At 56.6% G+C, this 12,817-nt stretch overlaps 1 protein-coding gene across 1 annotated transcript in view; it reads left to right on the forward strand.

The window, feature by feature from the left end:
• The window catches only part of U2af2 (U2 small nuclear RNA auxiliary factor 2), a 14,182-nt gene extending 1,371 nt beyond the window's left edge, over nt 1-12,811 (forward strand). Inside the window, exons 2-15 of the mRNA XM_010617029.1 lie at nt 428-547; nt 2,544-2,592; nt 2,838-2,957; nt 3,083-3,309; nt 3,974-4,018; nt 4,297-4,400; nt 4,671-4,822; nt 6,010-6,126; nt 7,251-7,389; nt 10,304-10,383; nt 10,459-10,581; nt 10,777-10,863; nt 10,965-11,213; nt 12,609-12,811. Coding sequence (XP_010615331.1) covers nt 428-547; nt 2,544-2,592; nt 2,838-2,957; nt 3,083-3,309; nt 3,974-4,018; nt 4,297-4,400; nt 4,671-4,822; nt 6,010-6,126; nt 7,251-7,389; nt 10,304-10,383; nt 10,459-10,581; nt 10,777-10,863; nt 10,965-11,213; nt 12,609-12,743 — 1,747 coding nt within the window. The 3' untranslated portion in view covers nt 12,744-12,811. The remainder of the gene's footprint in view (nt 1-427; nt 548-2,543; nt 2,593-2,837; nt 2,958-3,082; nt 3,310-3,973; nt 4,019-4,296; nt 4,401-4,670; nt 4,823-6,009; nt 6,127-7,250; nt 7,390-10,303; nt 10,384-10,458; nt 10,582-10,776; nt 10,864-10,964; nt 11,214-12,608) is intronic.
• The last annotated feature ends 6 nt before the right edge of the window (nt 12,812-12,817 follow it).

Here is a 12,817-nt window from a genome sequence, read left to right on the forward strand (position 1 = left end):
CCTAGACGCGCAGTCTCTTTTTCTAGTTTTGAGGGGAAGGTGAAGCTAGGTCCTTGGCCTGGCCTTTTTCTCCCGCTGCCTGGGCGCTTCCGCTTCCGGTCGGGCGCTCGGCCCTGCCTCCACGCCCCCTTTGTTTCCAAGATGGCGGCGAGGATGGCCGCTTCTCACGTGGATGGGGCGCCCCCCCCTCGCTCCTTGCCTGCGGGCCTTAGGGGCTCCCTGCTTGGAGCTTCTGCCGGGCCGTGTCGGCCTCGTGGAAGGAGGAAGGAGGTCTCTGTATTGTGCCCTGCACGCCCGCGTTCTTACTGAGCTAGAGTTTGTGGCCATGTGCGGTGTTTGTCCCCACATCCCCAGCTGAAACAGGCCCAGGTATTGCCCACTCCCAGACTCAGGGCATCTAGATTCAGCCTCTTGATCCTCTCTGCAGACATCAAGAGCCGGCCCGTGGGTGCTCCTCTTGCTTCTCTGGCGGGCGGGACCGAGACCCTGAGAAAGTGAAGATCGTCAGCAGACGTTTTGAGTCTCTTCTTGCCTCGGCTGTATTTCGGTTTGAAAGTGCAAAAAGCTTAGGAGTAGAGGCTTGAATTTCTGGGCGCATGAGCTTAAGGTGCCCGTGTTCCTGGCTGTAGTGGGGCGGAGTGGATGAGGGACTCCGAATTCTTTGGGCCCAGGCTAGAGTCAGTAGGGGAGGGGTGGGTGAGGCAACAGTGCCCGGGGAAGAAGTAACTTTAATGACGGTCCATGGCCAATCTGTGGTTAGCTAGGGTACTGCGTAAAAGGGCATAGGCTTGGGGGTTGAGTATATCTGTATCTAGATAAACAGCTGTGGTGGTGTCTGGTAGTTGTGCTACTTTTAACATCTTTGTTCTTGGGATTTTTTTCCTCACACGATCTACCTTCACTGTTGAGGTGCAAAGCTTTTGAGAGGATTAACGAGGCTAGTAACAGTTTCATTTACCATGTGTCATGCAATTTGCTAAACTGCGTGGTTTTGTTAAGTGAGTTTTGTAATAGGCTCTAAGAACAAAATAATTTCCTTTTTATTGGGAAGGAAACAGGTTTACAGAGTTTAAAATTTTGGTTTCCTAGTCAGACAGGCTGAGATTAAGTTGGGTAAGGGAAGCGCAGAGCAGGTGCTTTTGCACATGCTAAGTGTCTAATAAGTGAAACTTGTTATTGTTGGAAATTTAGGAAGAAAGTAGAAAATCATATCTTTGGCTTTATCATAGGCATGGCATCGGAGTTGGTGAAGGGCAGGGCAAGTTGTTTTCCAAATGTAGTACAGCCAAGTTCTCAGAACACCTGGGTGGGGCAGACATGGCCCTCGTTTAGAGAAGTGAAAACCAAGTGTTAGAAGTTAAGTTCCATGGATTTATGGAGGGGTCTGCCTGCTGAGGAGAGCTGCTTATTGCTGTGGTTCTCCAGGGCTGCCATTGCTAGAAGATTGGTCTGAGATCCAGAACATCTTGCTTGATGCGGTTGCTCCCACAACAGTAGTTTGGGCAAGTGAAGCTCCCTTTTTGTTCTTACCCATCCAGCAGCAGTTTTAGTTGCAGGGGAAGCTCTGCCCTTGTGTCACCTGTCTCTAGGTGCCTGGCAGCCAGCTTCTCAGCACCTGTTTAAGCTTCAGGCCCTTTAGCTGCGATCCAGGCACCCAGTGGGCATTGCTGCTTCCTTTCTGGTGTTTTGAGTCTGCAGAGCCGGAAAGGCTCTCGGAATGGACAGCCTGTCTGTGTTACGCTAGCCCCCCCACCGCCCCATGCTGGGCACTTACCCCAGTACCCCACGTCGTGGTCTGTCTTGGGTTCCGAGTCTTTGGCCTCCAAGGATTAAGTTCCATTGCCAGACAGTGGAGTGTCCTGCGTTCTGCCTGAGTCTCAGGATGCAGCCTGGTGCTTGACTGCAGAGTCTCGTTCAGGCTGAACTGTTCCCATCAGTGCAGCATTGGACAGTTTGTGATTGTCTTATTTCTCTGTATGTGAATCTCCGGGGGTGTTTGTCCAAAGCAGTAGTGAGGATTAAGTGCAAAAGAAATATTGTAGATTGAGGTATTTCAGTGTTTGACACCCTCTCCCCCCAGCTTTTCTGAGTCTTAGTGGTTCTCAAGTTTTGGTGGATTTACAAAAAGTTCATATTTAATTCCATCAGAAAAGTATGTAGGGCAAATCCTTGTGGAGAAACCCAAGTCTCCTTTGATGCCCTCTCCTCAGGGCGTTTCCTCCCACTGCCCCCAGTGATCTCTTAAGAGATGGGTGCTGGACTACCAAGACTGTAACTGGGTTTGTCGTTGCTTGTCCTTGGTGGGTAGTGAGGAGTCAGGAGTGTCTTTGAACTAAGGAAGTACATGTGAGAGTGCTTGCCACTTAGCTGCCCCTTCAGAACGTGAGGGTCTGTGGGATCAGAGGTCCCTGTGGTTTGTCTGGCGAGGCTGTGCTGTTCTTTGCCACTGCCTTCGCCTCTGAGGCAAATGAGGCTGAGGAGTTCGCACCTGGTGAACCCCAGTGGGACCTAGGTCCTAGCTCTCACCCGCCGGCTTCTTGCAGTTGGTGTGAGGGAGTGGAGTTGAGGATTGTGTTTGGGATTCCAGCCCAGGTGAGGCCAAGGCAGTCTGTCCCCACAGAAGGAGACCCCTCCTTGCAGGGAGCACTTCTGCATTATTCATCCAGCCAGGAAGGGATGGCATTGGGTTTCTCTGCTTCCGGGGGTTACCAGATCCTGCCTGGCCTGTGCCCTGGGCCTGATGGTGGGGCCGAGGGTGCCTGCTGGTGGCAGAGGTCTTTCCTGAGGGGCCACTGGGTCCTTTCAGGAGAACATCATTGGGTCTCTTGATTCCCCAGCGTCTAGCCCTGCCCCTCTCAGGGACGGCCCTGGGGTCAGGCCCCTCAGCCCTCGAGGGGGACCGGGAGCTAGCCTCCTCTGTCTTCTCTGGCTCCTCAGCTCCTCTTGAGCGTCGTCAGGTATACTGCACCCCTGGGGTGTTTCCAGGCCCTGTCTCCTCCCCTGGAGTCCTTGGGGACTCGTGTATGTGTGGGTGTGGTGCCAGGAGGCTGTGCTCTCACTTCCCTGCTCCACTGCATCCTGAACCCCTGGGGGTGGCCTCCCTGGGTGCCCAGGGTGGGTTGGGCCTGCATCTGCCTCTGCTCATTCCTTGTCCCCTTTCCACCTGTTCCCAGAGCGGGACAAAGAGAACCGGCACCGGAAGCGCAGCCACAGCCGTTCTCGGAGCCGGGACCGCAAGCGCCGGAGCCGGAGCCGAGACCGGCGCAACCGGGACCAGCGCAGTGCCTCCCGGGACAGGAGGCGACGCAGGTACAAGCCTGGGGCACCTACCCTGGTCCGCCTGGAAGTGGGGTGTTTGTTGAGGGCCGGTGCTCAGACCTGTTTGGGTGGGGCCTAGACCCTTGGGGCCCCTCTCTGTGGGGCTGTCTGGGGTGTCTGTGCTGTGGTCTCTGATCTGTGCCTCTCCTGTATCTGAAGCAACTTGTAGTTCTCTCTGGAGGTGGTGCTGGGGGTTGCTGAGGCAAGAGCGAGCTGTCTTTTCCATGTAGTGCTGTCTTTGGGTTCTGACTCTGAGGGCCTGGTTCTTGGTCCTGCACTTTTTGTGGACCATCTTTAGGGGCTGGTCTGTCTCTAATGTCCACCTGTCTGTTGGAGGAAGGGCCCCTTGGGTGTGTAGTTCAGGGATGTCAGTTTCATTACCCAGAAGTTCCTGCCTTCCCTGTCTTCCTGTTCTCTCTGTGCTCGTAGGTGAGGAGTGGTGTGGTGTCAGGTCCTTCTACCCAGTATCTCCATGGACGGAGGGTCTGTCCACCCCTACTCCTTCCTCATGTCTGTGTCCTGGGGGTGGGGAGCACAGAGGGGAGGTGGACAGCAGGGCCGAGGCAGGCTCAGTGCCCTTGGGCGGTTTGGTTTGTGGGGAAGCCATGGGTCCCCAGTCACCCATTCTCACCATATTTTTCCCTCCCACCCCCAGCAAACCTTTGACCAGAGGCGCTAAAGAGGAGCATGGTGGATTGATGTGAGCGTCTCTTCCTTCCCCTTCTGCCTGTGTCCACTCCCTTCACCTTTCTCATAGCTTGTGCATCCCCCATGCACCCTGGCCCCAGCTCCGGGGAAGAGTTGCCCCTGCCTGACCCTGTCCGGGTCCTCCTAGCTGGAGAGAGTGCTGCTGCTTTCACGGTGGGGCGGGGGCGTTGGGGAGCCTGGGAGGGGTTTGGGGGATGCCCATCCACCTGCCCAGCCAACACCAGCTGGCAGCAATGCTCACACTGAGTGGCTCCCCCTCCCCTCCCCCAGCCGCTCCCCCCGCCATGAGAAGAAGAAGAAGGTGCGCAAGTACTGGGACGTGCCACCGCCTGGCTTTGAGCATATCACCCCGATGCAGTACAAGGCCATGCAAGGTGGGCCCTAGCTGGGCTGTTCTGGTGGTGGGCGAGGTGCGGGGTGGGGCACACCCTAGGCTTCATGTTGCAATGCTCCCGCAGCCCCTGGGCTGTCAGGAGGCCGGGCTCAGAGAGGCAGCAGCTTCTGGGGGTGTGCTGGTGCTGGGCCAAGTCCAGTCTGGCCAGTTGGTCCTGCAGGAGCTCTGCACGGAGCTGGTGGGTTTCTCAGGTTGGGTGGGGATCTGGAGCTTGGGTTGAGGCTTGTGTTTTCTCCTGCCCCTTCCCCAGCTGCGGGTCAGATTCCAGCCACTGCCCTCCTTCCCACCATGACCCCTGATGGTCTGGCTGTGACCCCAACGCCAGTGCCCGTGGTTGGGAGCCAGATGACCAGACAGGCCCGGCGTCTCTATGTGGGCAACATCCCCTTTGGCATCACTGAGGTACTGCCCTTCCCCTGCCCTATCCTCTCCCTGTTTCCCCACCTTGTCCCCCGCCCCCTGCACGGGTCAGACTCTGCTCCTGCAAGACCCCCCGGCCCCCTCCCAGACGGACGATGGAGTTGAGCCAGCCAGGGGCCGGGCTGGGGGTGGCCCCTCCCTCCCTCCTCTTCCCTCTCCGTCTCCCCTCCCCACCCTCCTCCAGCAACCCGGGTTCAAACACACACAGAACCAACCTCCATGTGGTACCTACGTGTCGGAGAGACAGAGAGGGAGACTCAGCACACACATGCGCGCGCACACACAGACGCACGCCCCGCAGTGTTTCCTGACACACTCTCCTCTTCTGCCGTCTGTCCCCATCCTCTCCCCCACATCCTCCCGTGGTCGCTGTTCTTTATTTTTGATTGCCCTGACCTCCCCCTCCCCACCGTTCCTGCCCTCCCCGGCCCTCTCCCCACCCCTTCCCGTGGCACCCCTGAGAATCCCGAGATCAAAGAGTTGTTTCCATTTCTCTTTAAAGTGAAATATTGTGGGGCTGAGATCCCTCGTAGCAACAAAAAGTTTGCTACCATCGTCGAAGGCAAGTAAGGTCCATTCTGACTTTCTCAACCTGCACTTTGCTACATTTGATAAACCAGCCCCCGGACTCCAGGGCCAGATCCCTCCACATCACTCTTTTCTCCTCCCCTCCCGCCCCCCCTGCCCCGCACTCACCTCTTCCTCCTTGCTGTCTCCGTCGTGCTTTCCCTTTCTGTCCCTTTCTTTGGTCTGCGTTCATGTTATTTCCTTGTCTTGTCTGCACTGGGTGTTTGCTCTTTGTGTTGTTTTCTTGTCTCCTGCTCTATGGTTTTCTCTCCCTTTCCCTCTTGTCTCCTTTCATCTGTTCTCAAACTGCCTTTCTCCTCCCCTGATTGTCTGGGCCCCTGTGGCTCGCCCTGGTGCCTGTGTCTGCCGCCCTCTGGCTGCCATCTCCTACTGTCCCTTGTGACTGTTCCCTCGTGTGTCTCATTTCCCTCTTGCTTCGGTTCCTACTATTGACCTCTCCACCCCTCACCCATACTCCACTGTCCCACCCCGCCCTCCCCTTCCCTCTCCCCTCACCCCCAAACCCTCTGTGTCTCCCTCTCTTACCCTTCCCCTCCTCTCTCCACCTCCCTCCCCGCCCCCTGTCTCCTCTTCCTCTGTAGGAGGCCATGATGGATTTCTTCAACGCCCAGATGCGTCTGGGGGGGCTGACCCAGGCTCCTGGCAACCCAGTCTTGGCTGTGCAGATCAATCAGGACAAGAACTTTGCCTTTTTGGAGGTGAGTTGGGTGGGTGGCCATGGGGCCGGGGGTGTGTGTGGAGTGAGGCACTGTCTGTCCCTTGCTGTGTTGTGCCTCCCTACACTGACCCTTCCACTGGACCTGTGCAGGCTGCTTTTCCCTGGTGCCTGGGGCTCCTGCTGGTCACCTCCCTCTGTGACCATTCTGACCCAGTCCTGTGCTCTGGCCACACTTGAGGCCTCCCTGGATGTGCTGTACCCCTTTTGTGTTGAAGCTGAAGTGGGAAAATTTTGTTTTTTCTTGTACTAGAGATCAAACCCAGGATTTTATGCACTGAGCTGACCCCTTTAAAAACATTTTTTTGGGGGGCATGGGATAAAAATTGTTTTTTTAAAAAATTTGAGTCAGAGTCTTACAAAGTTGCCCAGGTTGGACTAGAACTTGGGATTCTCCTGTTACTTCTCCCAACCAGCGTGCCAGGGTTGTTTGTGTTGGTGGTACAGTGGTGAACCTAGCCGCCTTCCAAAGTGCGAGGATTACAGGGGTGTGGCACCAAGCCCGGCTTGGCTGACTGCTGTTTTTCTTTCTTTTTTTTTGGTACTGGGGATCGAACTTGCCAGTACCGGGGTCCTTGTGCTTGCGAGGCAGGCAGTGGAACCACTGAGCTAAATCCTTGGTCCGTGACTGCTTTTTCTAATTTGTTTTCCTCACGTGCGTTTCTCAGACTGGTGAAGGATTTGGGGTTGTGATGTTGAGCTGGGATGGGTTGTTGTTCCTATGAGAGGTGGAGGCAGCAGTGGAGCGATGGTGACAGCTCCCCTCCACCCCACATTGCCTCATTGCTGTCCAGATTTCAGCATAAATGTCATTGGTCCGGAAGCCTATGGGCTGTTACCTCTCCTTTATTGAATGTTCCTGTGCCACCCTCCCTTGGCATTGTCATGGTCACGGTGTCGTGTTTGCCCCTGCCTCTGTGTTGGGTGCTGGTGTCTCCCCTCACTAGAGAGTGAGAGCCCCAGAAGCAGGGATGTGTCTGCGCTCCCAGTGCCCAGGGCAGAGCCTGTCACATGACGGTTGTCGATGCTAGTGGAAGGAAAGGGACATCCCCCTCGCAGAGCCTGGGTCTGACCATGCCTCACCTTATCTCCTTCTGCCTCCTGCAGTTCCGTTCAGTGGACGAGACAACCCAGGCCATGGCTTTTGATGGCATCATCTTCCAGGGCCAGTCACTGAAGATCCGCAGGCCTCATGACTACCAGCCGCTGCCTGGCATGTCGGAGAACCCCTCAGTCTACGTGCCCGGTGAGTGAGGAGTTGGCCAGCCCACTGCTTGCCCCATGTGTGCCTTGGAACCTCCAGGCCGCCTCCCAGGCAGCCAGGTAGCCTGGCCCAGGGCCTGGGGCTCATGCTGTGATCTGTGGTTGATGTACAGCTTGGAAGGGGCAGAGCCAGGACCCAGAGCCATGGTGCCCTGGGCAGGCGGGACTCAGCCCATACCTTGCTTGTGCGTGGTGGCCTCCTTCCCTGGTGCCAGACTGTGACACCTCCTGAGGTGGGGCTAGAGGGTCCCTCGGTGCACTCTGGTCCCCTTCCGGGCCGTTTCCCACTGTGGTGCTACTGTTTCCTGTGATGCATAGGAGCAATGGCGAGCCCCTGTGGTCACTGAATGCCTGGGGTGTCTATTGGTACACACGGGCATGTGTGGCTGGCGTCTCCGTGTCATGCTGTGGTCCCTGCAGAAAGGGGGAGTGGGCTGCCCTCCTCCCTTGGACTGCGGTTTCCATCACCTGTAGCAGACATGGAGGGCATGAAGGAGGCCTTCGGCTTCTCAGCCCCAGTGGCCTGTAGGAAGCTGGTGCTGCTCCAGCTGAAAAAGGAGGCTGTGTCTGCTCTTTGCTTCAGAGTGGGGTGCGTGGAATCCAGAGTGGGGAGGTGTGTCAGTGTCTGTCCTGTCAGTGTGCCTTGGGGCCAGGTCCCGGCTGTTAGTGTTTTTTCACTGTGAGTTCACTCGATTCCATGATGTTTGTGAGCTCAGCCCACCCTGCTGCTCTGAGTGCCACTGATGCCTCTGCTAGGGTCATCACCATATCTCCTGTGCTCCGCTTCCCAGTAAACCCTGTGCACTGGAGCTCACTTAGGGTTCCATGTGCAGCCTGCTGCCTGCTGTGCCCCCAGTGTGCCATGTGGCCCCTTCGGCCTTGCCAACACTCCTGCTGGTTACAACTTTGTAAATCTGAGTAAAGACCTGTCAGCAGATGGCCGGGCCTGCTTGCTACATATATCTGGATTGCTGTGTCCCCTCGTGGCAAGGGAATGGCCCATCTTTCACCAGGGAAGGCAGGTACGAGGTGAATTACAACAGGCTCATGGTCGTGGAGTCCGTTTCCCAGGTTGTGCTTTGTGACCCTGGAGTGCTTGCCTAGCCGTCCCACACTGCTTCCGGCCAACACTGCCTTTCTGTTGGGAATTGGTGCCACGACAGGTGCAGTTGCCATCATTACCCTTGCTTAGCTGCAGGCCTGTCCACAGCCAGTGTGCCTGAGCAGCAGTGGCTACCCACTTGCCTGGCCCTGGGATGTGCCTGCCTGGGTCATCCAGCTCTGCCTGTGCTTGGGCAGATGGGTACCACTCTGGGGCAATAGCAGGAAGTGGTTTTGCCTGTGGGTTAGGCCTGCAACTCGGCCTGATAAAGCTGGAATTTGGCTGGCCAAGGCGATACATGTCTACAGTCCCTGCACAGAGGGAGGCTGATGCAGGGAGATTACAAGTTCGAGTCTCTCCTGTGGACCTTAGTGGGACACTGTCTCAGAATAAGAAAGGGCTAGGCGAGTAGCTTAGTGGTAGAGCACCACTGACTTGAGTTCTAGTACAGCCCCACCCATTGAAAAACATGTTTTGAACTTTTGTTCCTTTCCTTTTCCTACCCTGTAGAGACCAAAGAGAAGAGGCATTTGGTAAAATCCAGCAGATTTCTTGATTAGAATTTAAAAAAAAAACCCTGAAGACAGTGGTCCGACTTCCCAATTTCAGTAGCAGTTGTCCATGCGGCGCTGAAGGTTTTCCACGAAATCTGTCTGGTCCACCCCTGTGCAGCTTGGGTTTAAGGACACACTTGGCAGAACGAAAGCCGTGGCAGCGAGGCAGGGTGTCGCTGTACCATTAGTCCTCTGCAGTGGCTGCTACATTCTTGAGTGCCTGAGGCTGAGGGGCAGAGCTGTGACTTGAGTCCTGGGAGCAGACTGTAGTGCCTGACAGTGCTGCCTCCCTCAGAGCCTTGGCCTTGCTTCCCTGCTGAGGACCAGGCAGAGCCCTCAGCCAGAGTGTTGAGCCGGGCTTTGGACACACCGAGGTAACAGGTGGACAGAGCTTGGTCTGCCTGGCTGGTGCCTCTCCAGGATGCTACTGCCCAATCATTGGGTTGAGGCTGGGTATCCTGGGGCCATGGCCCCCTCTGCTGGTGCACAGCCCTGGTGCCTGGGGCCAGCTGGGTTGATCCCTGCACTTCTGTGGGCCCTGGACAGGGTTCTTGAGGCAGATGAGAGTCCAGAGGAGGGCGGGTGCCCATTGCTCTGGGGCTTTCCCCTGTTTGGTCTCACCGGATGCTCCCCAGCACCAGGTTGGAGGTAGCATGAGCTACCAATTGTGGGGTGCCACGCGGAAGGGGAGGCCGGCTGGGGGAGCTGGGGCCTTCCTGCTTGTCTGATGGGGCGGTATTGAGACCTAAGTGACGAAATTCGGGAAGCCAGTGCAGTCACAGGGCAGGTACCTGCCTGTGTCGAGTTCAGTGGGTAGGACAGGCTGGGGGCTGTGGGAGCCCTTAGGGACTGCCCCTGTGTGAGTAGGCTCTTTGCCAGTGTCACAGGAACTGTGCCCAGGACCTGTGGGACAGGACTGGGCCTGTGGAGTGGGAAAATGGTCCCGGGTGGTGGTTGGGACCCAAGGGCTGAAGAAGGGCTTGAGTGACTCTGAGGCCTGCTCAGAGCTGCAGAGTGTGGGTGTGAGTGTGGCCTGCAGCCTGTGGGGCCTTCCTGGGAAGGTGCTGCTAGCTTTTGTGTAGTTCTGCTGAGGCTGGACAGGTCCGGGAGATGCTGCGCGTGCCTGATTGTCAGATTGCTTTAGGATGTGATGGATGCGAGCTCCTGGTGCAGATATCCCAGGTCTGTGGGCTACGCATGGCCTGGGGTCCGAATTGAGGTTCTCCTCCCTTCTCCCATAGGAGTTGTGTCTACTGTGGTCCCTGACTCTGCCCATAAGTTGTTTATTGGGGGTCTACCCAACTACCTGAATGATGACCAGGTGAGCCCTCTCTTGCCCGTCCTCCCCTCCCCTGCTGGCCTGACTGGGCTCTGACGACATCTTGGCCTCCTGCAGGTAAAAGAGCTGCTGACATCCTTTGGGCCACTCAAGGCCTTCAACCTGGTCAAGGACAGTGCCACAGGGCTCTCCAAGGGCTACGCCTTCTGTGAGTACGTGGACATCAACGTTACTGACCAGGTGAGCCCAGGGGCCTGGCTGTCCACCACATCTGCCCTGTCCTTGCTGTTTGCAGCTGCGGTGCCCTCCTGGGACCGGGTGGGAGGTGGCTGCCCCCTCCCTGTTTCCCCACCGATGCCCCGGTCTGGGGGAGGAGCCAGGCTCCTGGGCCTTGACTCCCCTGTCCTGTCCCCCTCCGGCTCCCACCTTACACAGGCCATCGCCGGGCTGAACGGCATGCAGCTTGGGGACAAGAAGCTGCTGGTCCAGAGGGCAAGTGTGGGAGCCAAGAATGCCACGCTGGTGAGCCCCCTGGCACGTCACCTTCCTTTGGCTAGTGGGCCGGGCTGGGGAGGGAGGCTGGCTGGAGCGCCCTGTGACTTCTGCCTGCCTTGGCTCCACAGAGCACCATCAACCAGACCCCCGTGACCCTGCAAGTGCCGGGCCTGATGAGCTCGCAGGTGCAGATGGGCGGCCACCCGACCGAGGTTCTGTGCCTCATGAACATGGTGCTGCCTGAGGAGCTGCTGGACGACGAGGAGTACGAGGAGATCGTGGAGGACGTGCGGGACGAGTGCAGCAAGTATGGGCTGGTCAAGTCCATCGAGATTCCCCGGCCCGTGGACGGCGTGGAGGTGCCCGGCTGCGGAAAGGTCAGCACCCTGGCACCCAGCCCGCCAGTGAGCAGCAGCTGGGGTGACACCTGGGTTCTGCGTCCTGGCCGTGTTGGTTCTGAGCCTGGCTCTGCCTCCCCCAGTGGGCCTGGAGGACTGCATGCGTGCATTCCCAGCACCACGCAGTCCCGCTGCCGTGAAGGGTGTTTGGGTCCCTGGGCTCACATGCGGTCACCCCTCCGCTTGGTGTATGGACAGAGCTCCCTAGGTCCTGGGGTGGTAGGGGGACATGACGTGCTGCCCTGCAGGGAGCAGGGAACGGGGACCCTGGCTGAAGTTGGGGCAGGGTGGAGAGACCCTGGCCTCTGGCCTCCGCTGGTCTGTTACCTTGTTGCGTCCCTTTCCTGCTCTTAGATTTCTTTTTTTTTAACACCTGCTTTTAGATTTCACGTCATGAGTTTTTAGATTTACTCAAGACTGATGATTCATTCCATCACCCATCTATCTTTGTCATTTATTCAGCTTAATTTTTTTTCTTTTTTTTGTGCTGGGGATCAAACTCAGGAACTTGGACTTGCCAGGCAGATGCAGTGCCACTGAGCCAAATTCCCAGCAATTCAGCTTATTCTTGCCCCCCACTTTTTTGTAATATTTGAAGTATCTCATGTATTTCCTCTGAGGTACTTGGGTATACTTCTCTGTAATTTCTCACCGACTTGACATTCAGGGCCAGGTTGTTTTCAGGAGACAGGGCCTCGCAGTGTAGTTTAGACTGGCCTTGAACTCATGGTGGTCTTCCTGCCTCAGCCTACTAAATGCTGGCATGACAGGTATTCATACCATGCTAGGCCTCTTTTCATATAAGGGTACAAATAAGGTCCTTGTTTTGAGTTTGGTAACATAAAGTTTTTTGTTTTTTGTTTTTTTTTTAAGGCAGGATATTGCTATGTAGTCCCAGGATGCTCTCTTAACTTGAGGTGATCCTCCTGTCTCAGCCTCCTAGTGCTGGGGTTATAGGTGTGCACCACAACCCCATCTCATTTATCAGTTTTATCATGTGACTTTTCCTTTCCAAGAGAAAGTTACTATTTTCATAATGTCTGCTGTCTGGGGATCAGACTTAGGGCATTGTGATGCCAGGCAAGCACTCCCACCACTGACCTGTGCCCCCCAGAGTTTTTGCCACGTTGCCCAGGCTGGCCTCCAGTTGTCTTCAGTCCCAGTGGCTAGAATTGTTTCTATTTTTCCTAAAGTGAAACTGCTTCCTTGAAGACTAGTGAGATCCTTGTGTGGGGTTTGGTATGTTGGGCTTTGTGTACTGGTGGTCAGGTCAGGTCAGGTGAGGAGACCCCTTCCTGGCTGCGGTGCCCCGTTGACCCCTTGCTCCTGCAGCCCGGTGCGGCTAGCGTGGCCTCAGCCTGCTCTTGTCCGCAGATCTTCGTGGAGTTCACCTCTGTGTTTGACTGCCAGAAAGCCATGCAGGGCCTGACCGGCCGCAAGTTCGCCAACAGAGTGGTTGTCACGAAGTACTGTGACCCCGACTCCTACCACCGCCGGGACTTCTGGTAGAGATGTGGAGGCGGCGGCTGCAGAAGGGCCGGCCGGCCGGGCTGCGGAGGCTCCTCCCGCCGGCCCACCCTCCT

Source organism: Fukomys damarensis, unplaced genomic scaffold (assembly GCF_012274545.1).
Source record: "Fukomys damarensis isolate Sample0158 unplaced genomic scaffold, DMR_v1.0_HiC HiC_scaffold_19, whole genome shotgun sequence".
Taxonomy (NCBI): Eukaryota; Metazoa; Chordata; class Mammalia; order Rodentia; family Bathyergidae; genus Fukomys; species Fukomys damarensis.